At 35.0% G+C, this 26,168-nt stretch overlaps 1 protein-coding gene and 1 long non-coding RNA gene across 2 annotated transcripts; one reads left to right on the forward strand and one right to left on the reverse strand.

Annotated features, from left to right (window-relative positions):
• Nucleotides 1-4,275: 4,275 nt before the first annotated feature.
• Nucleotides 4,276-6,056, reverse strand: LOC120261947. The gene is made up of 3 exons (XR_005536663.1): nucleotides 5,943-6,056; nucleotides 5,434-5,506; nucleotides 4,276-4,913 (listed from the first exon to the last, which is right to left on the reverse strand). It is a non-coding gene; the product is annotated as an uncharacterized LOC120261947 (long non-coding RNA).
• An 18,696-nt stretch (nucleotides 6,057-24,752) lies between these two features.
• Nucleotides 24,753-25,262, forward strand: LOC120261801 (uncharacterized mitochondrial protein AtMg00810-like). Its single transcript, XM_039269793.1, has one exon. The coding sequence runs from the start codon at nucleotides 24,753-24,755 to the stop codon at nucleotides 25,260-25,262; it is 510 nt and encodes a 169-aa protein (XP_039125727.1).
• Nucleotides 25,263-26,168: the final 906 nt, after the last annotated feature.

The following is a 26,168-nucleotide window of genomic DNA, read 5'->3' on the forward strand; positions in this document are numbered from 1 at the left end:
ATTGTTTGACACTTTATTTTTATAAACTAGGATATAACATATAATATATATATATATATTGAAAAAATATTTATGAAAATCTATTGTTTGAACTATTGACTTTTTACTTGATCTAAAAAAATTATGAATATGTCTCTATATTGCCCCTCCTTTCTATTTATTTTATTTTATTTTTTAAATGAGATGGATCAATTTGACTTTATATATATATATATATATATAAGCCAAACCCCAAAATATTTTTAGTTTTAAATAGTACAATTTTTATTAGATATTTGTCCCCATACAATAACAATCTATGTAATTTTATTTAATAATATAATCAATCAAACTAATATAAAAAATAAAGTATTATAAAAAATTTTGAAAATATGAATTAAATAATAATAATAATAAAAGTCATAATAATTTTAAGCTAAACAAACGTGTTTTTGTTTTCAATTTTTTAAAATACATAGCAGTTAGTGTATCCAAATATGTTTTTGTTTTCAAAAAATTGAAAATAAAACAAAAACAAAGCAGAAAACAAAACAAAACCGAAACTAAAACAAAAAACGAAAAAATAGAAACGATGTCAAATGACCCCTAAGTAATTAATATGTAGCAAAAGCAGGATCACTTACCTTGAGTCATAGTAAATCAGACAGGACAAACAAAGAACTAAGATCTGCACTTGAAGAAACTAAAGGTTTTTCCAATCTATCCCGATCTCTCCCATCGATGGGGCTGGGTTTTCTCGAGAACATTAGATTGGGGATGCGTGGTGCTGTACTATATATATCCTTACCATCAAAGGACTAACTCAACTTTAAATTTAAGTATATCATTATCCAAAGTGCCAATTAGAGTTAACTTAAAATTCCATTAGATACAGTCATGGACTACTTCATACAGTTTGAATCTAGATTGAATTTATATCATCATGAAATTAATTCAGAATAGAATTCAAACTAGCATTCTCCCACTTGGTCCAACTTTATCATAGATAACTTAATATCCATTCACATTAACCCATAAATCCGCACGTCTACATCTAAAAAATAAATTACATGAATCATGGTGGTAAGTCATCCTTATAAACTGAGCATTGCCTTCCATGCATTACAATACAATCTCTCTTTCTAATGCAAACCCATATATGGCATTTTATCATAATGAATAAGCCAGATGCTTATTCGGGTCCAACGCATAAACAAATATACTTAACAATTGCCATTTCTTAAACTTAATGTATACACTTGACGAGAAGACAACCAAACACGATCAGGAGTTTCAATAAAGATTCATGCTATCCAATATAGCTTATCAAATAAAAGTTTATAGAAAAGAACCAAGTCTTATCTGTTCTGCATATGATCCTAAAATAACTTAAGTGCATGCATTTCATATAAGGATCGACAGACATCAATTTAGTGCTAATGTGTTCCGGAACATAATAACTGAATTATCAAACTTAATGGTTTGGAGATAAAAATTCCCTATCTTGGACCAAACATGAAACTCTTCAACTATATACCCAACAACATTACCTCAACATACTCAGCATCAATAGAAGAAATAGCAACCAAAGAAATGTATTTTTTCAAAAGATAACTATGTTGGCAACTATAAGAGGTAATTGAATGTTGATTTCAGAAGATCAACAAGACTAACAAAATCTTAATCTAAGTAATCAACAATATCAAAGTTGATAAACATAAGCATGTAGTCATAATTCCTTATAAGTACCTCATCACTTTCTTTATGGTTTTCTCAAAATCTGAAGATCATAATGGCATCTTCATAACATTCCAATAACAACTGCAATCCCAGCTTTTCAACAAATTTGAATACATAGGGTTTCTCAAACTTAAGCATATGAATGTTTTCTAATTGTTCTCTTTCAAACACAACACTATTAACAATAAACTGTGCATTAGGTAAATAAATTTTCATTCGATATCTCTCACAAACTTTATAGATATAAATTTATTGAGACCAAACTATAATGCCTCAAAATAACACTCTATGATCTCAATGTCAATGATATAAGACACCTTAATTATATCATTCAAACCAAAATTTTTAGAAAGTAATTACTTCACCTAATACACTCATAATACATCTATATAATCTTAAATATAACTAAAATATATATATGTGTTCCCACTAATATGGTATATACATGATTCACATTATTCTCTACAAAACTAGATGAAGAGATAAATCATGAAATTTCAAATACCACCAACGAAAACTTATTGTAGTATTATGCACATTTCTTAAATGTTACATCCAAAACTTTACCTCTAATAAAGAGGAATCCTAGAGGTCATATATCTCTATTACAAATTCTTTATTAAAAGGCCATATACCTCTTTTGGATCATCATGTGTTTGCAGTAAGGTCACACCTTAATTAGACACCATACAAGAAAAATAGCAAATGAATAACACATCAAGTTTTCTCAATAAAAAGTCTGGCATCCAACATATATATACATTGATGAGTTTAATACCCCATAAGACATTCACACATGTGAGGATGAAGAAGAGTGTGTTTCTTCAAAATCATCTTTGAATAACTAAATTGAGGCCTTGATCAGTTACTACATAAGAAAAATGAAAAAAACATATTTTCCTCTAAAACAGATTAGTAGCAAAAAGATATACAATGTTTCTAAAAATCATTGATTGCATAATTAAATGCAAGCCTTCTTCAGAAAACATGTGAGAAAAATAACAAATCATATTCTCTCCATAAAATAAATGAATTCAATCAAAAGATATATCATACGCACACTAAAATAAATAAATAAATGAATTCAAACAAATTCACTCATTCATAAAGAACAAACAAAAACAACACACATTTATATGTCAAATTGAGAGAGGGAGAACAAGTATAAGACTAATACCCTCAACCGCTCGGAGAGGACGGACGGAGTGATCTGTTTAAACTTGGGGACTTCGGTGAGCATCTTATCATTGCTCGCTTGATCAAACAACACCGCATTATTCACCTTCTCCTTTTGCTTCCCCTTGCTCCACTTTTGCAAGCCAAAACCAATCACTTAAGAAAAAAGCGCATTAAAGATCCAAGAAGAATACCAAAGAGGAACCCTAACGAACCTTCTTCTTATGCTTTCCTCCATCGGACTTGGCCGGCTTCGATGACTGCAGCGGGGCCTACGATCATCAACCATAGAGAGATTTAGAAGTAGAGAAACAACAAGAAGATACAAAGATCAAGATTTTCGGAGCACCATACCATTTCCGAAGACAAGAAGCAGGTTGGCTTCTAGGGTTTCGCTACGGCTTGCGGAGGAGGACCTCAGAAGAGAATGAGATTGAAGGAACAGGGTGTTTTTGCGAAAAGGTTTCACTGATGATTCGAGCCGTTAGATCTCTTCACCTTATAATCATGTCCAGTAATTCTTTGACACCTCAAATTTAAAGATGCATGTTAAAATACACACATCTTGAGGCAATATGAACTAGGGATGGCAAAAACTGAACCGACCCGTTTTTTCCGACCAGATCCGTCCCGACTTTGGGTGGGGAGGGGCGCGTTTGGTTTTTTCATGCCCCGCCCCACCCCACCCTGCCCCGCCCAGCTATTAATTTAACTTATTATAAATATTATATAGTGTAGGGGTAAATGAAATGTTTTTTAAAAATTTCAATAAATTTCTTATGAGCTTGTTTTTATAAGTATATATTTTATAAAAAAATCTATTTTAAAATATTTTTAGGAATTTTAATTACTTTTTTGTACCTTTGAGCGGGGTAAGATGGGGTGAGGTGGGCGATTTATGAATACAGAAAAAGGGACCGAGCAGAGCGGGGCAGGGATGGTAAAGGCCCGCCCCACTCCATTGCCATCCATGGCGGGGATGGTAGAGGCATTCCCTGCCCCCGCCCCACTCCATTGCCATCCCTAAAATGAATGGTCGATATATGGCAGATATATGCTTCACCTTACAACCGTAGATTTTTCTTGTAATTTGATGTAATGCCTTAGTATGCTGATACTTCAAATATCAAGATACATGTTGTCACGCCCCGAACCTAGCCAGACAAGTGGCAACCGCCACGACGACAAGAAATGGGTCCCACAACAGCCCCCACTTTCAGGTCGCCGTAAAGCTCAATATAAACATGTTCCCTGTACAAACTTAACAATAACCTGAATGTAACGATTCTCTACACGAGACTAACTTGACAAGATAAAGATAGGGGACATAGTGCTCACAGTTCAAAATCTAAGATTTTAATACAAACCAAACACTGAGTATGGTCTCTCATGCAACACTTAGATCACAACTAATACAAGGGTTTTTAAGATACAGAAATGAATACATAAGTTAACAAGTTACTTATATTAAGGGATTCCATACTCTACACGCCAATAACTGAGAACATGCATAATTAACTCAAGTAACTACTCTAAAACCAACTCTTGCCATGCACACCACGTCTGCATTGCTTCACTGAACTGACACCTGGGGAGAGGAAAGAGGGGGTGAGCAACCACAGTTACTCAGTGAGGGGAAATTAGCACAACCCCAGCAGAAGATACCAACAACAAAAATAGTAACAAATCACCAACATATATACTTTACCAAAAGGAAAAAAATAATAGTTTAGAGCGGAATCATATATGCAAGCAAACATTAAAACAATATAACAAAAAGATAGAGTGAAGAAAGCCTTTTGCCTCAACTACGGTTTACAACTTCAAATCCTCTAAAATACTGAACATCGGGTTCAAAGTTACTCATGCCCTTGACGTTGACCCATCGGTTCACCGGTTGGTGACTCCGACTACGCGATGAATATTCAGTCAGGGCTCTACACTCCCACCTGAACTGGCCTTCGTAGTAATCAGCTAGTCAGCATGCCACCTCAACAGGCTGGCCGTGGGACCTCCTACTGCAGTAAGATATCACCAAACAATCATCACAATAAACACAACTCCACTCAGAGTATAATAGCCATCCATAATCATCAATCAACAACACCTCGACCATTTGCACGAGGAAATGATAAAAGCACAAGCAAAGCTCAAACTTCATAACACAAATCGATTACAAATTCCAACACAAGAAACAACATGGAAATTCTTTCCTTTCAACACTTCAAAATGAGTTTCAAGTCATAGATTTCATGAAATCAATGATTTTCACAACAAATCCCAAGTTTCACACAAAACAAGGATTTCACAAACTCATTGAAAGATATCAATCACAAACCCAACGTTAACAAATCAAATACCAAATAAGACATTCAAGAACTTTAACAATAATAACTATCATTCACCAAAATGCCAAACAAGAAAAGAAACTAATATAGATTTACTTAAACCATGATAGAAACATATATAAATATATATATATATATATATAGTTATCGGTATTCTTCTAATAAAGCTATGTTTTTCAATCCCACTCACAAACTTAGGCGAGAAAAGCCCATGGATATCCTTCCACTCCTTGCTGCACGACACATTCTCATCACCTAACCAACTGACCACAATTATAAACACACATAAGAATAAGCAAACAAATACAAAAAAAAAAAATATAAATATGAAACCCGTAGCTAACTAAGCAATGCAACCCTAAAGAAGCCTAAACGTGGCTCACAACTAGATTTCAGGGTTATCAAGGAATTCCAAATGTTCTAGATTTCAACATACACCAAAGAAACAAGAAAAATAACCAAAGATTTCCGGTGCTACAGTATGGATACAGTAACCCGCGAATATAATAAAAATATAGGCATGGATTTTGATATATTTTCAAGGATTACAAGTAGGATTTTCAAGGTAAACGGAAATCTAGATATAAGGAGCATCAAATTAAAGCCAACCACAAGATCTTCAAAACAAATTCTCCAAACAAATCTCAAACTTTTGATATATATACCAAAAGCTTAACCTTGAAAACTTGGAAGACCTACCTTTGGTTTGATGAGAGGAAAAGTACTTGATTTCCTTAAGACCATGAAACTCAAGCTTTTGAAGAAGGTACGGTTTGGAGAAACTCTAGGAAGGAGATGAGAAAACATGGAGGCTAGAAGCTTCCTCTCATCAAGTTAACCACCAATATAATAATAATATTTAAAACAATGGAAGCTTCTCTTTGAATATCATTATCACAAGGTTGATAATCATAATAAGAATATTAATATTAAAGAGAACAATAATAATAAATAATATGGTAAACATAGAAATAGTACCAATATAAATAAGAATAATAAGAGGAATACCAAAGAAACTTCCCTTCTCACAATAGTAATAATAAGAATAAGAATAATAATAGAAGCTTCTCCCACTTATTGAAAAAATAATAATGAAAAAAAATAAGAATAAGAATAACGACATGAATCTTAAGAAGAAAAGAAAATAAAAAATTTAATAAAATAAAGGAGTCCAATAGCGTCAAAGAAACAAAATGACTAAAATGCCCTTAACTCAAATCGGGTCACTAGACATATACAATAGGAACTGAAGTACAAACGACACAAGAGTGAGATCTCATACGTGCTTGATCATATCTCGAGGCAAACTGAACAATCCCTTCGTTATCTTGATCCACAAGTCATCAAAGCTGTGCTATATGAGCGCAACTGCATGGTTTAGAGAGTTTAATTACATAGTTTAGAGAAATCACACAATATATATATATATATATATGTATAAATCCTCACGCATATAAGCTATGCTTGTATTGGGTGTAACTCATGCTTTTTTCAAAATATATTTCTTAAATGTCAGGGTACAAGGCGGAGTGCCTTTTTCGTACATTGCTCCACATATTACCGGCTTCCTTTCCCCACTATATATAAGCTGGGCAATGTAAAAGACTAATCCCTCCTTTTTTGGAAGCGATCAATTGGTCTTGTTACCCCAATATCTGTCTTTAGTCGAGCATTACATTTGGTAATTTCTTCTATCTCCTTTGAGATAGAATTGAATCCTGTTTGTCTATCATTTATAATGCTCAGGGTATTGTTGATCAGAAAGTTGTGTGGCAACAATTATCGGGTATTGCTTCTCTTAATCTTCCCTAGTTGGTTACCGAGGATTTTAATTGCATTTCTGACCGGGTGGAACATAAAGGGGGAAACTTTGCTTGCTATGCTCGTAAAGCTGTGAGTTTTAGGCCCTGTTTGGATGGCACTAAATTCCACAGGAGTGGTGTTCATTCCTATGCAATTTTGTCTTACATAAGAAACTTTAGAAATGGGTGTTTGGACATACTTTTTATAGGGTAAAATTACTATGGAAACATAAGATTCCATAGTAATTTTTTAAAGTGGTGGGAACCAAAATATTTTGGTTCCTTTGTTTTTCGGGCTGGGGGTTAGGGTTGCCATCGTGTGCTTGGGCCATTCGGAGAAAAGAAAGGGGCTGGCCGCCACACCTCTGGTTACCACACTTTTATTAGGGGACTGGTATGGTTTCCTTTGCTTCTCCAAATCTAGTTTTTTTCCTCTCTGACCCATTTCTTCCTTTTTCTCAATCAAAGATCTCAACTTTACATTTCAAATCTGTAAAAAATCCCAATCATTGTGTATATTGATGAATGTTTTTCTTAGTCAGTCAACCATTCTAGATATTGATGATGAATCATTTGATTTATTTACTGAGTGAACCCGAAGTTAAGAAAAATCACACAAGTTTTTTATCCTTTTTTTATTTTTCTTTTAATGATTTTGCCTTCTATAAGTATTCCATTGCCCGTGCTAAAGGATGTATGATGAGTTGATGAGCCTTTATGTGGGTTTCTACTCTTTGGTTATGAATTATAGTATGTCAAATTATTGGTTTAGTTCATAGTTTTATCATTCTTTGTTTGTTTGAGATGAAGGCTCCTAGAAATATCATTAGTGGTCCCTCCTTAGTTTGTGATGTATTTTGAAATAATTTGTGTGCATGCAAGAGTCCATTCTAAAAGATGAGTTCAATGCTTATTTAAATGGGTGAGAATATCAATTGGATGATAACATCAGCATCATTTTAATAATCTTTTTATGGTGATGCAGATGTAATTAAATCTTTGAATTGGTCATCCACTCCTTTAGAAATTGTTCTATGGAATACTACTATATGTTGTTCCTGCTTGGATGTTCTTTTATAAAAGATTTTTGAGCTGTTTAAGTTTTGTCCACTTGTTTTGTTGATGAAGTTAATATCAATATGTTACTTGATTAACTGAGATTAATGTTTAAACAAGTGATGTTAACTATTAAGTAACGACAAATTTTGTTTTTGAGATCTTTTCAGTGAAATAGTGAAAAAAACAACCAGAATATAAATAATCAGTAAAATATTGTTACACCCACCCCTTCTTCCGAGGTAAATGTGGCACCCATCAGTTAAAATTCCTTTTTAATTGGAAACTAACGTCCCTCAAAAACCAAATCAGACTTACAGATTACAATTTACAACTTAACACCAACTACAGGTTCAAATACATAAATACAACAAATATAATAGTCAAATTTGCGGGTACAACTGCTACAATATAACGACAACAACAAATAAAAAGGAAGGTATGGGACCCACTGCAATCTTGGACTTAACCCTGTCTAGCTCTATATTCGAACAGGTAATCTAGTAGGGTTTTACTCCTGCAACTACAGCACGTTCAGTTGGTCGATAGTATCTCAATAATTTTAAATAATTAAATGTAGTGTATATAAAGTATATAAACATCAATTTCTCAACTCTCTCAAATACCAGAATTCTAGCAAAATACAACTTTTAAAGAGCCTTTTGAAAACATGAATTCATCACAAATCAACATTAAATCAATTTTCCAAGAAAATCCAAATTGTTGTGAGCCCTCCTAAGAGCGATAGCTGGGCTTCGCCCCCTCATCACAACCCAAAATAGCAAGTAATATAAAAACCGTCCTCAAATGTATAGCCTGAAAACTCTCCCCGACTTAGTCGCATCGCGACTAGGTTGGGAGCCGCCAAGGTCTTCATAACCTTGACGTTGGCCCACCGGTCCCGTGAGGTGACCCCGGGATCCCGATGTATCATCCAATCAGGGCACTACGCTCCCATCTGATCTGCACAAATCAATACTCAGGTCCACCACGCCACCTCTAAAAGCTGGCCCGTGGAGACCCACTATTGCAGTAGTCGGGCCTTAGCTCGTCGTCACCATCCAAACCATCATGTAGATGTAGCAATAATACAATATATATTAATCATATCACAGGGTCCTTATTTAGGACAAGCATTCACAGTACAATACATGCATAATACCAGTAAAGTCCAAATCCATGATACCATTCCTATCCCATGAATGAAAACCAATTCCACAAATATTGCATGTAAAACATTTTAATATGCTCACATGGTTTCACAAATCATTCCAAATCAAAGCATATGTAACCATCAAAAATAAATACATGAACCGAATAATTAAATCATATATACGTGTATTTTCACTATTTACAAATACATATAATTATGTAAAACCGATGTATCAATATGATCGTAATTAGGCATAATAAAATAAAATAAGTTTCTTTTAACATAAATATAAGTAATTAAGCATAATAAAATAAAATAATTAAACAATTATTTCCAAAATACTAGCTATTAAATAATTATTTCAAAATAATAATAATTATCTAATTATTTAAAATAATAGCCACTACCAACTCACCTGGTCTCCTTTGAGTTTCTTGCTAGACCTGGAACTCCCTCCCAAGCCTAATCAACACCTAATAGGATGACGAAATAAAAATAAATAAATACAGGCTAATAACCACAATTAAATCCAAAAGAAAATACAATAAACAATAACATACTCTTTAATTAGACCAACTCACTCCAATCGGTTAAAATCCGACATTGCATAATTAAACCGGTCTCCAATTGCACTTAAACCAACTCAATTTGAGCTACACCATTCTGAACCAACCTGAACCAACCTCAATTTCACTGAACCGGATTCAATTTAACTGAACCAAGCTCAATTCACTGAACCAAGTTTAATTAAACCAACCAGCCTTGAACCAACTCAATTCTTATACAAAATCTATTGAACCAGCTTAGTTCAACTGATCCCAATTCTCTTCTAATTGGTTCAGCCCAAAACCCTTAGCCCAACATCAAAACCAAGCCTAAGTCAATCTCAACCAACTCAATTTAACCAAACAATTCAAGTCCAACAACACTCAACTTGATTTGATCAAACTTAGACCAAAATCAATTCAATTGAACCCAACCTCTAGAATTCTCATCCAACCCAACTCCAATTCATTTAATAAACTTGACTAAAACAAATCAAACTCTCTTCACTTGATTTGATCAAGCCCAACTCAATCAATTTATTCCAACTTGGTTTGATCCAACCAAATCAATTTGGCTAAACCCAACCAATTCTAATCCAACCATCATCATTAACATCTTAATTAACATCATCATCATCAACTTAATTAACCAAGTCAAACCCTAATCTCGGTGCTACAGTAATACAATTTCATCACAAATACAATGGTTTTTCTAAATGAATTTGAAGCAACAATCATCTACAACCATCAAACATGTTTTTCCTACCCAAATCCATCATCTTCTTCATCAAATCAACCATATATACATACATACATGCATACATACATCCATTTATGAAAATTACACAAAGAAAAGTTCTTACTAAGTCAAACCATCCCTCCGGCGAGTTCCCTCCGATGATCTCCAAATCCTCCACCTCAAACCTCCCATTTTTCTTCTTATTTCTTCTTTTTTTTTTCTCTCGGGTTACTATAGCACTATGAAGAAGAAGGAGAAGAATATCATCCAATTCTAGAGTTTTCTCTCAACATAAGTTTCTGCCGAAATTCATGTTTAGTCCCTAAAAAATTGACCAATGGTCCCTGAATCATGAAATAGTATTGCTAAAAGATCCTTCTAAATTGTCCAACGGTCGCTGGATTATAACACAGTATTTCAAAAAAGTCCCTTTTACCTTACCTTTCAGTCCTTGGTTTCCAGAAACATTTCATTTCAATCCTTTTTCTATTACTCTTTAACCCAAAATCCGTTAGAAACTTTCACATTTAGGTCCTTATTCTTTTCACTTAGGGTTTCTCAACAAGATTGCTCTGTAGAAAAATCTTACTGCAACTGTAATAATATCATGAATATATTTTTCAATAAGTATCCAAAGGTTCAGGGTATTACAAATATACTATAATAAATTTGAATTTATTTAGGTGTTGTTCGGTCTAGCCAGCCATCCATTGTTGATACTGATGATTATTCTTCAGAAAGTTTATTGTAAAACATTTATTTTAGAATATGGGATTGTGTTTCAAGTTAAAAAAGTGTCATTTTATTTATTTGGAGTTATGTCTTTCATAGTACTTGGATATAATTCTTATTGCATGTGTTATCTTTGGACAATAATCTTGCTTCCCGACAAGAAAGGATTGATTTTGGGAAGCTCAATTTGCTACCATCATAATTGGTTTGACTTTCCCTAGATTTGTTCTATTTTTGAATATGATCCGCAAAGATTGATTAGAATATGATCTACTAATGGATGTTTAGTAATTAATAAATTGTATCACTTCTTCATCCCAAACTTTGTCTAAAATTCCAGGTTAGTTGTCTTCATTTATTGAGTGGTTTGAGCTATTTGGTATCTATCCTAATCTTTTCCTTAATGCATGATCGGAATTTGTTTCTAATATTAATATATAAAAGATCCAATTTCATGTCAAGTATACTTATATTATTTATGTTAGTCTGCCAATAATTAATAAGACATGTTCATTTATATGATTAGAGATATGTGTACATCTATTATACATAGTATATGTTGCCTTCGTAAATACCTTCTTAATGAATTTGTTGGCTTTGAATAGATGGCAAATCAAGAGAAGACCGATACAAGGGCCAATGGAATGAAAATCATAGGGCTTATCTAGTGAAATTATTAGGCGATTATAACGTTCCAGCGTAACGCTCACAAAATGGATGGACTAAAGAAGCATGGAATAGAATATTGAGTGATATGATAACGAAATTCCCTAATTTAAAATACACTGTTGTACAAGTTAAAACATTAGAACAATAGAAAAAAAAAATTTACAAGCTTCTAAAGGGGTTTACCCAATTAAGTGGCTTTGGATGGGCTTATGAAAAAAATATGGTAGAAGCCACTGAAGAAGTTTGGGCACCACTACTTGAAATATATATTTTTATCACATAATTTACAAACTTTAGGCAATAATTTCTTTTAAACATTTTCATCAAAATATGCAGAGAAATAAAGAAGCAAGAAAATGGCATAAAAAAACCCTTTCCATATCTCACAACATTGCAGGAGATTTATGAGGGCAACAAAGTGTTGTTTACTAACGTTTGCTTTAAAGATTTGTAATAAATTTTCTAATCATTTTTACATTTATTACATAGGGAGATATGCAGGAGAAAGACGCTCTCGTGATGTAGATTATTATGCAAATGTGCCAGTGGACACTCCATCTACAAGCATTCCGGCTCCAAATGATCTCATCAAATTATTGTCTACACTCGAAATAGAGACAAAGGATCGTGATTTTGCTCAAGCGGAACCACCATGCAGTCAACCATATATTTCACAACCACAAAGTTCATGTAGTGCAAGCCGACAAGGGTTAGGAGATAATATGCAAAGAAGGAAAAAGGACCAAAAGTGAAAAAATGTTAAAGAGGTATTCTTAGAACAATATATAAATATGCGTCGAGCTAAGACTGATAGATATATTGATGCAATGAAAAAGAAGTAGGTAAAGAAGAAGTACACCATAGGAGAATGCATGGTGGCATTTAATGTGGTGTGTGATCTATTTTCAGATGAAGAGTTTGTTAAAGTTACAACATTGTTTAAAGATAAGGATAATCATGAAATCTTCTTGAGTATCATCAAGGAAGATCAAAAAATGTTGTGGTTTGGACAAATGATTAATTAAAAACAATGTTATCTCATATGTTTTTTATATTTACTTACGTGCAATCTATGTTTGAGGATGTTTATTATTGTCACAATGACTTGAATTTTTTATATAAGACATTATGTTTATGAGATCTATTTATTTATTTGAGATATACTTGTTTATTTGTGGGTAGGTTTTTGAATTATTAGCAGATATTCTATTATCTAATAACAAAAAATGAGTTTTATAAATAATAATCGTATACATCATTGATAATCTTACACAGTGCATCATTCTATTATTTAATAACTAAACAAGGCAATATTGATAATTTTACACATCATTTATATTACATTTCTACGATAGTTACAGTAATCATTCCACATTTGCATTGCTATTTCATCTCTTTTGTGAGCACCTGCAATATGTTTAGAGTTCATTATATTAACATCATTTTCATATGTGTCATCTCCATTTGGGATGGTAACTTTGTCAGCTCCATTATTGATTTCCTTAATCTCATCAATGCCATTATGTATCCGTATGAAATTATGCAAGATGCATGCGCCAACTACTATATCAGTTTGAGAATCTATTTGATGAAAGGTTGCAATTTTAAGTATAGAAAATCTCATTTTCAAGACATTAATAATGCGTTCAATATGATTCCTCAATTAAGCATGTCTCAAATTAAATAGTTCTTTGTAATTGCTTGGTCTACATCCTGCATGTCCTTGCTCCTGTAAGTGATAACGCACGTCTCGGTATGGAGCAATAAAATTTGGAGTATTTGCATATCCTGCATCCACTAGGTAATATTTACTGGGCGGGACATGGAAGCCTTGGTCGATTGAATGCTGAAGTACTCTAGCATCAGAAGCAGAACCTTCCCAACCAACTCGAACATATACAAAATGTAGGTTAAAATCGCATGCGACCATAACGTTTTGAGACAATGTTTGTTTTCTATTTCTATAAGGATCTTGCAAGGCCAAAGAAATAGTGATTGGAATATGTGTTCCATCAGTAGCACCAATACAATCCTAAAATAATAAACCCATAACATTTGTTAAGTAAAAATTAAAAAAAAAAACATAAATAGTAAATAAAAAGACAATATAAACATTTCTAACCTTGAAATATGGGGAAAAAAGTCTACTGTTCTGGATAACAGGTGATGTTGTTGTTGGTGGCAATTCAATATGTGTAATAGCAACAGTAGTAATAGCTTTAAGCACTTTATCAAAATAACGGCTAACTGTTTCTGCCGAATGTTGAAAATGCTCTTGCACGTCACGATTACTAGCGTTGGGCGCAAGAGTGTATACAAACATTGCTAGTTGTTCCTCGATTGTGATTCTTTTCGAGTTACGAAGGAAAGATCTTCCCCTTAAACAATTAGCAAGTGCTTCAAATATACGAGTCTCCATACGAAATTCACTCTTGCAATGTGCCTCATGACCTTCAAGAATTTCTTGTACATATGTAACACATGTTAATATTGATGTATGGCAAGGCCTAGTTTCAGAACTTACAGGAAATAGACTTGGTAAAATGGTGAACATGAATTCATCATCATCTTCATTAATCTTTTTCCATTGATCCAAATCCATATTAAAACAAAAGACTTTGAGACATAAAAAATTTGAGCTAAAGAGAGATAAGTTTACATATTGCATAAGAGTGTTGGCTTTAAATAGAGGAAAATTGTTAACGGCTAGTTTTTAAAAAACTCTAACATCTAGTTTTTCAAAAACTCCAACGGCTAGTTTTTTTTAAAAAAACTCTAACGACTAATTTCATTTTCACAAAATTAAAAAATTTCTATGGAAAAATTTTTGTGCACATCCAAACAACATTCTGTAGGAATTTTTCCTATAGTAAACTCCACAGGAATCATTTTTGAATCCTATGGAATAAAATCCTCGCGGAAAAATTTACTATGCATTCAAACAGACCCTTAATCATTTTATATCTCATAATCTTTATATATAAATCCCCACGCATATAAGCTACACTTGTATTGGGTGCAACTCATGATGCTCTTTTCAGAATGTATTTCTTAAATGCCAGGGTGCAAGGTGGAGTGCTTTTTTCGTACATTGCGCGATCCACGTATCACCAGCTTCCTTTCCCCACTATATATAAGCTAGGCAATGTAAAAGACTAATCCCTCATTTTTTGGAAGCGATCAGTTGGTCTGGTTACCCCAATATCTGTCTCTCGTCGAGTATTATATTTGGTAATTTCTTCTATCTCCTTTGAGAATTAGATCATGTCTGTTTGTCTATCATTTATAATGCTCAGGGTATTGTTGATCAGAAAGTTGTGTGGTAACAATTATCGGGTATTGCTTCTCTTAATCTTCCCTGGCTGGTTATCGGGGATTTTAATTGCATTTTTGTCTGAGAGGACATAAAGGGGAAGACTTTGCTTACTATGCTCATAAAGCTGTGAGTTTTAATCTTTTTATATCTCGTAATCATTTTATATAAATCCCCACGCATATAAGCTACACTTGTATTGGGTGCAACTCATGATGCTTTTTTCAAAATATATTTCTTAAATGTCAGGGTGCAAGGCAGAGGCCTTTCCGTACATTGCTCCACGTATCACCGGCTTCCTTTCCCCGCTATATATAGCTAGGCAATGTAAAATACTAGTCCCTCATTTTTTGGAAGCGATCAGTTGGTCTTGTTACCCCAATATCTATCTCTCGTCGAGCATAATATTTGGTAATTTCTTTTATCTCCTTTGAGAATTGGATCTTGTCTGTCTATCTATCATTTATAATGCTTAGGGTATTGTTGATCAGAAAGTTGTGTGGCAACAATTATCGAGTATTGCTTCTCTTAATCTTCCCTGGCTGGTTACCGGGGATTTTAATTGCATTTCTGTCCAGGAGGAACATAAAGGGGGAGACTTTGCTTACTATGCTCATAAATCTGTGAGTTTTAATCTTTTTACATCTCGTAATCTTTTTATATAAATCCCCACGCATATAAGCTACGCTTGTATTGTGTGCAACTCATGATACTTTTCTCAAAATATATTTTCTTAAATGTCAGGGTGTAAGGCGGAGTGCCTTTTTCATACATAGCTCCACGTATCACGAGCTTCCTTTCCTCGCTATATATAAGCTCGACAATGTAAAAGACTAATCCCTCATTTTTTAGAAGCGATCAGTTGGTCTTGTTACCCCAATATCTGTCTCTCGTCGAGCATTACATTTGGTAATTTCTTCTATCTCCTTTGAGAATTGGATCCTGTTTGTCTATCTGTCATTTATAATGCTCAGGGTATTGTTGATCAGAAATTTGTGTGGTAACAATTATCAGGTATTGCTTCTCTTAATATTCTCTGGCAAGAAACCGGGGATTTTAATTGCATTTTTGTCTGGGAGGACATAAAGGGGGAGACTTTGCTTACTATGCTCGTTAAGCTGTGATTCTTAATCTCTTTATATCTCGCAATCTTTTTATATAAATCCCCACGCATATAAGCTACGCTTGTATAGAGTTCAACTCATGATGCTGTTTCAGAATATATTTCTTAAATGTTAGGGTGTAAGGCGGAGTGCCTTTTCCGTTCATTGCTCCACGTGTCACCGGCTTCCTTTCTCCGCTATATATAGCTAGGAAATGTAAAATACTAGTCCCTCATTTTTTGGAAGCGATCAGTTGGTCTTGTTACCCCAATAATTGTCTCTCATAACGCATTACATTTGGTAATTTCTTGTATCCCCTTTGAGAATTGGATCCTGTCTGTCTGTCTGTCTGTCATTTATAATTGTGACTTTTTCATCAACTATAAATAAGATATATTCATCCGGCTTTGGACTTGTCAAAAGTGCACGATTTCTTCTACTCTTGCAAGATTTTTTACATGAAGCTCATCTGATGTGCTCTACTTGCCCAATGTAATTTACCACTAACATTTTTTATTATTAGCTTTTGAAGCTCTCCTATATATATATAGTGTAATATCCATGTAGTTTATTTTTATCGATGTATTGATTCTGAGGATGAATAATTGCATAGTGCAAGCTGATCAGAGAGCTGGATGAGCTGGGAGGACTCGCCCTGGTAAATGTTATACGCTTTACCTTTCTACTGTCTATCGTGAGCAGTTTCTTGAAGCAACAATTCCTAAAATTTAAAGATCATCACTTGCTGGAAGCTTGGAAGTGTTCTTTACCTAATCACTTGATCTTCCTAACATTGATATTCTAGAGTTTGATTTTTATGGTCCACCATCACATAAGGGAAAACTTGTGCCTTTACATATTCTTTATATTCATATCACTTGGTTTTCATAATTGCTTTCTGTTGGCATTCTATTGGTTTTATTCCTAAGTGGTCCTTTTTTATATTTTAAATGTGATTAGCACCAAACAAAGGCTTCCAAACCTGTTTTGTACTATTTTATTCTTTCGGAGCATTTTCATGTAAAATTGAGGCCAAAATTTATTTCTGTAGGTGAATCATTAGAAGATGCATTGAGATAGTTGTACCTCATCGATGCAATTGGCGAAAGCGGAACGCTAACAGATTTTGGGCGAATGTGTCTAGTATGACCTTATCCAAATTCTATATACATCTATAATGATCAATATGATTTTGTTTTCCTTTGACTGGTGGATAATGCAATGGACTTCTTAAATTTAATCTCCACGTGCAAGAAGATAATATATTACAACAATTAATCCATGAATCTTATGTTCCAAGCAAAGATATGTCTGTTCAAATTTGAAGTTTGAACACATCAAATTTAGAATTGAAATGGATGTTTAATTTCTTTTAGAAATTCCTTTCAATTGAACACCATGTAACCTAATAAAGAGTTATCCTAAGATTATGTACCCATTGTAGGAATTGCACCAGTAGTGTTTATATGCAGCCAACTAGTGATAATGCTATGAGCTATTATGCTGCTTGTAACTAACTGTCTGGATTCAAATATATAATCCCGATTGAAATTGATGTTTATTGATTCACCAGACAACTTAATAAAGAGCTGTCCTAAGGTAATGGGACCATTTTAGAATTGCACCAGTAGCATAATATGAAACCAACTAGTGATAATGCCATGGGCTATGCTACATCTAACTGTATAGGTTGAATTATTTAATTCCATTGTTGTGGCTTTTGACATGTGTTCATAACACACATGACCAAAGGTGATTTTTGGGTGATAATTAATGTTGAAATTTTATGCTTGTTGTATTTATCTTGAAAGTTGCCATCTGCTCAATATTCCTAGCAAACTCTGGTCTCAACACTTTGTATCTTTTGCCTCAAATGTTGGGTCGACTTTGGGCATGAGTGATGGATGATATACATAATTACTGTAATTGAAAGAAGCGTCTGATTTTTTTTTCCATTTAACTGAAGATATATAAATTGTTCTGCCAATTTTCTAGCTATACCCTAAAAGATTATGGCAATGATATGTTGGATGAAGCACGCTTCCATCTATACTGGCGACTTAATTGAACACATGCTAGCGGCAGGCAATGGTCTTCATTAACCTGCAGTTTCAGAGCTCTACTTTTTGTGTTGTTCATTGTTGCTAAAATCTTTTGATTACTGATGCAAGGTTTGATCCAGAATCTAATGATTAAAATATTTTGACCAACTACCTTATATCATTTTCCTTCTTTTGACCTTTTAAATCAGAACGTCTTTTTTGTGACGTTTCTTGAGAAGAGGATTTCTTCTCTTTCTAAACATTCATAATTACTCTTTGTTTATGTTGATATTGTTGGATACAAGTAACATTTGCTTCATAATTTATCAGTTCTCATTTTGTTATATTGATAATGCAACCTCTTTATTTTTACAAATTTTGGATTTCATTTTTTTAAGCAAAATTGTTCCATTGGGGTCTTCACTTTGTTAACCACTTGCTATATCATGATATAATGCCAAATCTATGTGTGAAAAACTATAAATTAAAATTAACATATAAAAATTTAAATTAAAACAAAAGTATAAATAACAATTTATCCAATTCAAAATAAAAGAGATATCTTTTAAATTAAATTTATCCAATCCAACTAGGTATAAAACTCATATATCACTCACATAGAAATAAATACTCATTCCAAACAAATAATTCAAAGAAATACTCATATACCACCAATAAGTCAAAGAAAGCCAATTTCATCAAATTTTCCAAATTTGCCATGTTTTGTGTAACCATTGTGATGATGCTTCATCTTCAACCTCATTGTGATGTACACCCACATTTTCATTTTCACTCAAATTTTCTAAATTTGCCATGTTTTGTGTAACCATGAAGTTAATTTCATCAATTGTATTTTGCTCATTTTGAGTTCTTCTCATTTCTAATGTAGTTTCAGCATGTTGTCCAGTTGCCCTAACTTTTCCATATAATTGAATCAACTTTTCATAATTCCTAAAGCTTTTGTTCATCCATTCGGCAGCTTCAGGTTTAACTAATTACCCATAATACACTATACTACTTATCTATTTAATAATTAATGCACTTTATTATACAAGAGGTCGATGGTTTCACTCGATCCCTCCCAATACATGGCTAATGTTTTAATTATAAAAAAAAATATGTGTTGAGGTGGCTTGTCCACATTGTATTATTCAAAATGCAACAGTAGTGTTATTTCTCAAAAACATAAGAACTATATTGAACATTGTGTAAATACATAAATAAAAATTAGAGCTAAAATATATAGACAAAACTTGATTTGATAATATCTATAATTAATTAAGGTTAGTGTATTATGGGTGATTGTTGAATCACCTTCACCTAATATCACTAGCGAAATAGGTAAGTAGTATTGTAATTAACTAACATGCCGAAGGTAGGGATTGGGGTTTAACACCTAGGTAAGTATCTCTGTTCATTGGTTTTACAATTAACTGAGTTTATCACATCTTGTTCATCCATTTGTATACTTTCAGTTGCAACATTGGTGAAGGTGGCATTATTCTTGCAGAAGCTGTGCATGGTTCTACCCCTGATATTGCTGGCAAGGTATGTAACATAGCTGACATTTTGCTTTCATACTACCCCCCTCAAAAGTAATGGATAATTGCTAGTATGCCATGTTAAAAACCATATTCGTTTATATGCCCCTACCAATCATTGTTACTTGTTTATATACTCCTCTTACCGGGAGTCATCTAAAATCATTTTAATGAAAAGACCAAAACACAGCTCCCTCTATTCTCTTCATCTATCTTGCTTGAATACAATGGTCAAGGTTAAATCTCTCTCTTTATAATATATGTAAGTTGATTTATAACCATAAAAGTTTATCAACAAATATAAGTCTTTCAGATAGGTATATAAGCTGAAATGATTTTTAAAAGCGCATATTAGTAATTACTCATTTTTATAATGTCATAGAAGTAATTTAATCATTTGTTCATCGCTACTGCATGTGGCATTTAATATTCAGCACCATTCGACCAAATAATTGTTGCTTGCAATATATAATTATGTTCTTGCTGGTGATAAAGGCATCATATATATTGTTCAACTCATGCATTTTTTGTGCATATCCTGTTCTGCAAGGTTTACTGCAAATCACTTTTAATGTAATCGAACCTGATAATCATAATAATCTTTATTGATTACTCTCATTGCTTCCACTTAAATACACCAAATTCATATACAAGTATTGATGCTGGTTTTTATTTATTTTTTATTTAATTTAGATTTTTTTGCAACTTTTCCAATTGTACCAGAACCTTGCAAATTCAACAGCATTCCTACTAAGTTCTGTCATTATGTTGCTCCATTCTTTGCACTATTTCTGAAGGGAAATACTGAACAGCTGAACTCGGTGGCACTGCTTCCACAACCGATTTTACAAAGGCAATATGTGATCATCTATGAGATGCTTATCTTTCTTTTTCCTCTACATCATAACAATTTTTTTCTTGGCCAAGCCACAGCATTACTTGCGCCGATTTTAATTTTTTTTCTTTTATGGTTAATAGTTCAACCTTATGTTGTTGAAGAAATTTGTAATAATTGATGTAAATTGGGCATGTTTACTGTGAATATTTTTTTAGCTCCCCACCTTGTTTTAATGTCTTGGGGGTGTTATGTGAGACCTATGGCTTCAAATATGGAAGTTACATGATCTGAGATGAATTAATACCATCAGCCAGAGTCACATGATTGTTATGTCAATTGGTGACTCAAAGTCTAAGCATGAAAAGAGGAAAGAGTGAGTTGCAAGTAAACAACTCTGTTTCTTTACTTGTAACTCTCTTCTATTGGTTGGTCAGCATTGGTTGAAAAGGAACTGCCCTATAAGGCAGTACCTAGTTTTAGTTTTATCATGGTTTTGTGTGTTGTTTATCTTTATCATGTTTTGTGTGCTGAAAAGTCATTTTGCTTTTTACTAAGTTAGCATGCAACCATGCAATTGGTCCATGCATGCATTGTATTGCGAGAAAGCCATTATGGCAGCATTGTGATGTAGTGTTTTAAAACCTCTCATAGAAGAGATGAATGAATGAGTGAGAGAAATCAAAAACTACTGATTATTTGACTCTCTTCCTGCTGGTTTAGTTCTCTCCTCTCACTATATTGCAAGCTTGCATTAACAGTGGTATCAGAGCTCTTTTCGGTCCGACGAGGCTGTGGAGTTAAGGAGTCCGGCAGCAACAACACAGCACGCACGTCTCAGACCTCAGTCCCGGTCTTTGATGGTGAGGAGTACGAACATTGGAGTATCATGATGAGAACACTTTTTCGCTCTTATGGACTCTGGGACTTGGTGGAGTATGGGATCTCAGAGGAAGATGATGAGAAAAAGATGGAGGAGAACAAGCAGCGAGACTCTCATGCATTGTTTCTTATCCAGCAAGCGGTACACGGACCTCTGTTTTCACATATTGCAACAGCCTCAACTTCAAAGGAAGCTTGGGACAAACTAAGAAGACAGTACCAAGGGACCAGTCGGGTGATGGCCGTGAAGCTTCAGTCTTTGCGGCAATCTTTCGAGAATCTTCATATTAAGAACAACGAGGAAGTGCAAGGATACGTATCTCGGGTTGTAGATCAGGCCAACCAGATGCGTTCCTTGGGAGATACATTGTCGAAGTCCATGGTGGTAGGCAAGGTGATGCGGAGTCTCGGACCCAAGTTTAATCACGTGGTGGTGGCCATTGAGGAGTCGAAGGATCTAACGGAGCTTACTATGGATGAGTTGTGCGGTTCTCTACAGGCTCATGAGGCTCGTCTAAAAACCTAAGCCGATGATATTGATGAGAAGATCTTGCATGTTCGAGGGAAGAAATCTGAGCACAAGGAAGGAGTTGAGGCCTCATACAGAGGTGCTGAAGCCTCATTCAGAGGACATGGCACAAGTTGGATTCGAGGACAGGGCCACGGCAGAGGAAGGGTGCAGAACAACCAGCAAACAAGTGCTGGCAAGCACACGACCTATCGAACAAGTGTGCAATGCCATTTATGCAAACGATATGGCCATATTCGAGCCAGCTGTTGGTTTAGAGACAAAAACCAGGAAAACACTAAGAAACCGGTAACCCTTGTTGTTGAAGAGCAAGAAGAAAGCAATCTATTTATGGTGCAGTGTACAAACCATGGCCGCAATAATGCTCTATGGTTGGTGGACAGCGGTTGCAGCAATCACATGACCGGCGACCGTGATCTTTTCAGAAACTTGGATGAAAACTTCACCCTTAATGTTCGTCTTGGTGATAATACTGAGATAACAGTCAAGGGAAAGGGCTCTATAGCTTTATCCACTCTACAAGGTTGTGTTAAGCTTCTTCATAATGTGCAGTATGTTCCAGGTCTTGCTCATAACCTCTTGAGCGTTGGTCAGCTTCTATCCAATGGATGTTATGTATTATTCGCTGATGATGCTTGCACTATTGTTGACTCAAAGACAGGAATGAAGGCAATCACCATACCTCGAACACAGAACAATATGTTTCCCTTGAATGTTGCAAGTGTTGGCAGCTTAAACATAGCTGAAGAAGTACAAAAGACCTCGCAATTGTGGCACTTGCACTATGGACATCTCCATTACAAAGGCTTAAAGCATTTGGCTCAGGATAGCTTGGTTGAGGGATTGCCACAGATTGAAGAGAATGATCAGTGTGCAAAGTGTATAGCTGCAAAACAAGCAAGAAGGTCGTTTGACACTGGGAAAGCTTCTCGACTGACTGAAAACCTTCAACTAGTGCATATGGATCTTTGTGGACCTATGCAAACTGAATCCTTAGGAGGTAGTAGGTATTTCTTTTTACTCATTGATGATCGAAGCCGTTTCTGCTGGGTTTATTGCATCAAAAACAAATCTGATGTCTTTGAAACCTTTAAGAAGTTCAGGAGTACAGTTGAAAAGCAGTCCGGATGTTTCATCAAGGCTCTACGTTCTGACAGAGGTGGAGGATTTTTGAATAGAGAGATTTTTCCATACTGTGATGAGTATGGAATCAAGCGGGAGTTCTCGGTCCCGTATACACCTCAACAGAATGGTGTTGTGGAGCGAAAAAATCTCACCACAATGGAAATGGCTTGTAGTTTGTTGAAAATCAAGAAACTTCCCTCCTGCTTCTGGGCAGAGGCTGTTGTCACAGCCATATACCTCATCAACATCTCTCCAACAAGTGCAATGACTAACATGACACTGAAGCCTTTCATGGAGTGAAACCATCAGTAACAAACCTGAGAATCTTTGGGAGTATTCCTTTCTCACTGGTTCCTAAACATCATCTACATAAACTCGATGATCGAACTGAGAAATGTATCTTCGTGGGATATTGTACAAACTCTAAGGCCTACAAACATTACAATCCAATAACCCGCAAAGTCATCATAAGTCGGGATGTGGTGTTTCATGAAGAAAACTGCTGGAAATGGGAGGAAGACTCGACTAGTCCTGCTGGTGCACTTCTTGACTTTGGGAGTAGCTCAAGTGTTCCAAAAGCCTACAACCCTTCTATTATTTCTGAAGCTTCTTAGGTTGATCATCATTCAAACCAAGATCATATCTCAGGCAGCAGGGACTCAACAGAGAACACCCACAACAGCGAAGAAGAAACCGACATCTTACCAGTTGTAACAATAGATGGCTCGCCAAGTCGCAAGGCCGGTAAGGTCTTTGAGTGAAATTTATGAAAGATGTGCATTACTCCTAAACGTTGCAGACCCCACAACCTATGAAAAAGCTGTCAAGTCTACAGTTTGGAAAAAGGCAATGGAAGAGGAGATTGAATCTATCAACAAGAACAACACTTGGGAGTTGGTTGAGTATCATGTTGGGAAGAAGGTGATAGGTTTAAAATGGGTCTATAAGACCAAACTGGATTCAGATGGAAATGTTCAAAGATTCAAGGCGCATTTGGTCACAAAGGGGTATACTCAATAACCAGGAGTGGATTTTGAGGAAGCATTTGTACCCATGGCACGAATGGAGACGGTGAGGGTGATGTTTACACTCGCAGCACAGTTGAGTTGGCCTGTATGCCATTTCGATGTCAAGTCAGCATTCTTGAATGGTGTTATCCAAGAAGTCTATGTTGAGCAGCCGATTGGGTATGAGGTGAAGGGTAGTGAAAGCAAGGTGTTTAAGCTTTACAAGGCTCTATATGGTTTGCGACAAGCACCAAGGGCATGGTATGCAAGAATTGATGAATATCTCCTGCACAAAGGCTTAGTGAGAAGTGTGAATGAGCACACACTGTATAAAAGACTGGATGGAGAGAAAAATGTTCTCTTGATGAGCATATACGTTGATGACATTGTTTATATGAGCTCCTCTCAACGAATGATGCAGGTGTTTAAGTAGGAGATGCAAGAGACCTTTGAAATGACAGACTTAGGACTTCTTCATCATTTTCTTGGCATTGAAGTGAAACAAAGCAAGACAGGAATCTTTATTACTCAAAGACACTACATTGCAGATATGATGATGTTTAACATGCATCAAAGCAAGGCAATAGGAACCCCAATGTTTGTAAATGAAAAATTACAAGCAGAAGATTCAAGTGGAGCTGTGGATGCTAAGATGTATAGAAGCTTGGTGGGGAGATTATTATATGCAACACATACAGGACCAGACATCTCATACGCAGTTGGAATTCTCTCCATGTTTGTTAGTAGTCCTAGTAAGCTATATTTTGATTCTGGGAAACGAGTGTTGCGGTATTTAAGAGGAACCCAGGATTATGGTATCTGGTACTCTGGGAGTTCTGAGTACAAGTTAGTGGGGTTCTCGGATAGCGATTGGGCCGGGTGTATGAAGGATAAGAAGAGCACAACATGGATGATCTTCAACATCGGAACTGGAGCTGTCTCGTAGGGCTCCAACAAACAAGACATCACTACGCTTTCCACCACTGAAGCGGAGTACGTGGCTGCGTCAACAGTTGCCTGTCAAGCTGTGTGGCTGCGGAGGATATTAGAGGACTGTGGAATGAAACAACTTGGAGCAACGGTTGTGTGGTGTGACAACAAATCAACGATCATGATCACCAAGAATCCGGCCTTGCATGGAAGAACAAAACACATCGAGTTACACTTTTATTTCATTCGTGACCTTGTTAATGATGGAGTTATAGAGCTTGAATATTGTAGCACCGACCAGCCAGTTAGCTGACATCTTCACAAAGCCACTATGAATACAAAAGCACATCCACATTTGGTCAAGGTTGGGAGTGAGAGCTTTGAGTCAATGGAGGATGTCAACGGGTGACTCAAAGTCTAAGCATGAAAAGAGGAAAGAGTGAGTTGCAAGTAAAGAACTTTGTTTCTTTACTTGTAACTCTCTTCTATTGGTTGGTCAGCATTGGTTGAAAAGGAACTGTCCTATGAGACAGTACCTAGTCTTACTTTTATCATGATTTTGTGTGTTGTTTATATTTATCATGTTTTGTGTGCTGAAAAGTCATTTTGCTTTTTACTAAGTTAGCATGCCACCATGCAATTGGTCCATGCATGCATCATATTGCGAGAAAGCCATTATGGCAGCATTGTGATGTAGTGTTTTAAAACCTCTCATAGAAGAGATGAATGAATGAGTGAGAGAAATCAAAAACTACTGATTATTTGACTCTCTTCCTGCTGGTTTAGTTCTCTCCTCTCACTATATTGCAAGCTTGCATTAACATGTTATTCAATTATGGTTTATAACTATAATTCAAAGGATTTTCTGACTCATTACATGATAAAACATTAGAAAATTCAAAGTGTAAGAAAATGTATGCCA

The sequence above is a fragment of the Dioscorea cayenensis genome, chromosome 5 (genome assembly GCF_009730915.1).
Source record: "Dioscorea cayenensis subsp. rotundata cultivar TDr96_F1 chromosome 5, TDr96_F1_v2_PseudoChromosome.rev07_lg8_w22 25.fasta, whole genome shotgun sequence".
In the NCBI taxonomy this organism is placed as follows: domain Eukaryota; kingdom Viridiplantae; phylum Streptophyta; class Magnoliopsida; order Dioscoreales; family Dioscoreaceae; genus Dioscorea; species Dioscorea cayenensis.

Coding starts and splice junctions, on each gene's coding strand:
- LOC120261801 (XM_039269793.1), top strand. CDS start 24,753: ATGCAAGAGACCTTTGAAATGACAGACTTAGGACTTCTTCATCATTTT.